Source organism: Propithecus coquereli, unplaced genomic scaffold, assembly GCF_000956105.1.
Source record: "Propithecus coquereli isolate 6110/MARCELLA unplaced genomic scaffold, Pcoq_1.0 Scaffold346, whole genome shotgun sequence".
Classification (NCBI taxonomy): Eukaryota; Metazoa; Chordata; class Mammalia; order Primates; family Indriidae; genus Propithecus; species Propithecus coquereli.
Window position 1 is genome coordinate 950,736 of NW_012149130.1, and position 1,787 is coordinate 952,522.

The window sequence follows — 1,787 nt, forward strand, 5'->3', positions numbered from 1 at the left end:
TAACTGTTAGGTCAAAAAAACGATGAGGGGAGGGACCGGAGGTGAGCTACGGCGACGGCACGGGCAGCCCAGTGGAGGACACAGACTGGTCTCAGACAGTCCCTGGCGTTCTCCACCATCGTATCAAAGGGATTTATTCAGCTCCTCAGAAAGAAGATCTCGAGCTTTGTATTGCCGGAACATTCCCATTCTCCACGCAATTTGGGGGAAGGACAGACACCACGCCTGTATCTACAAAGGAAGAAACAAAGGAACATAAAAAGGCAAAAGTGATTCTCCTCACCTGAGTCCCACCCCAAGATGGTAGTGAGACGGTATTAGTTAGGGTGACGGAACAAAGGCACCAGCTCCACTCCTGTTCCACAGCTACGTCCCAGAGAATGGCATCTCCCGAGCGCGAGTGGCTCCCAGGGCCAGGTAACGAAGGCCTTATCCATCCAGCTAGAAAAGAGCCACTGATGTCCCCAACCTCACCCCACCCAAACCCTCAACCCCAAAGTCTCCATTCTATGCCACAGACACATTTACTCCTCCCTGGGCTGCAGTGTGCGGACCTGAGCTCCCCGGAGGTCCTGAGACAAGCCTGTCCCTGTCGTCAGGCTGGCTCAAGGCAACTTCGCAAAGTGCCCTGGAGCTGTCTCGCTCTCACTCACTGATAGCGCAGCATCGCTCCTCCACAGGGTGAATTAATAAAGCACTCTTGAAGATGCTGGAGAATTTTCAAACCTAAGAAATCAATTGCTAAGAATAAAGTAAGTTGGAGGAGATACTTTTCAGCACCAGAGCCTGCCCAGCAACACACTGTGTGTGTCACCGCTGACCCGTGGATGCATCCAGGTAGGCCTGTTGGAACACCTACGGGACCCCCGCTCAGCGTATCAGTGGGTCCTCTTTGACCTCTATCCCAGGCAAACGTGGAGGAATGGATGTCAAGACGAGGGAGGGAGCTGGGAAATTCCACAAAAGCCAAGTCTAGATGAAGCCTGGGTCTGGGTGGGACAAATCTTGATAAACGGAATCATACTACGGTTTGGTTTCTTTCCATGTGTGTCATTTCTGTCCGTATTCTCCTTTTGGCACAGTGGAAATTGAACAGCACGTGGGAGACAGAACACAAGGGTTTCATTCCTGGTTCTGCTACACAATAACTGAATTTTGGGGAAGTACCCTAAGACCTAATGTAGTGGTTCCTGGGCTGCCATTACAAAGTGTTACCACAAACTTGGGTGGCTAAACCAATAGAAATTCATCATCTCACAGTTCTAGAAGCTGGAAGTCCAAGGAAAGGTGTTGGCGGGCTTGGTTCTTTCTGAGGGCTGTGAGGAAGGATCTGTGTCATGCCTCTCTCCTCGCCGCTGTGCTTTGCTGGTGATCCTGGGTGTTCCTGGGCTTGTAGATGCGTCACCCCAGTCTCAGCCTTCACGCTCACAGGGTGTTCTCCCCGTGTGCATTTCTCTCTCTGTCTGAATTTCTCCTTTTAATAAGGACACAGTCATGTCGGATTCGGGCTCACACTAATGACCTCATCTTAACTGATTATGTCTGTAAACATCCTATCTCCAAATAAGGTCATATTCTCAGGTACCGGGGATTAAGACTTTAACATAAGCATTGTGGGGGGGCACAGTTTAACCCATAACACTTACCTTCCTTACCTGTAAATGGGGCTCATGACGCAAAACTTCCTCATACAATTGCAGTGGGCGTGAAAGTGCCTCAAAGAGGCTTGGTCCACAGAAGCTCAGCGGACATCTGGTTTGTCTGACGTGCATGTACCTTGGAGCTGT

At 50.4% G+C, this 1,787-nt stretch overlaps 1 protein-coding gene across 1 annotated transcript in view; it reads left to right on the forward strand.

The window, feature by feature from the left end:
• Positions 1–380: 380 nt before the first annotated feature.
• NRIP2 (nuclear receptor interacting protein 2) overlaps positions 381–1,787 on the forward strand; it is a 10,549-nt gene continuing 9,142 nt past the window's right edge. Inside the window, 1 exon segment of the mRNA XM_012651028.1 lies at positions 381–417. Coding sequence (XP_012506482.1) covers positions 381–417 — 37 coding nt within the window.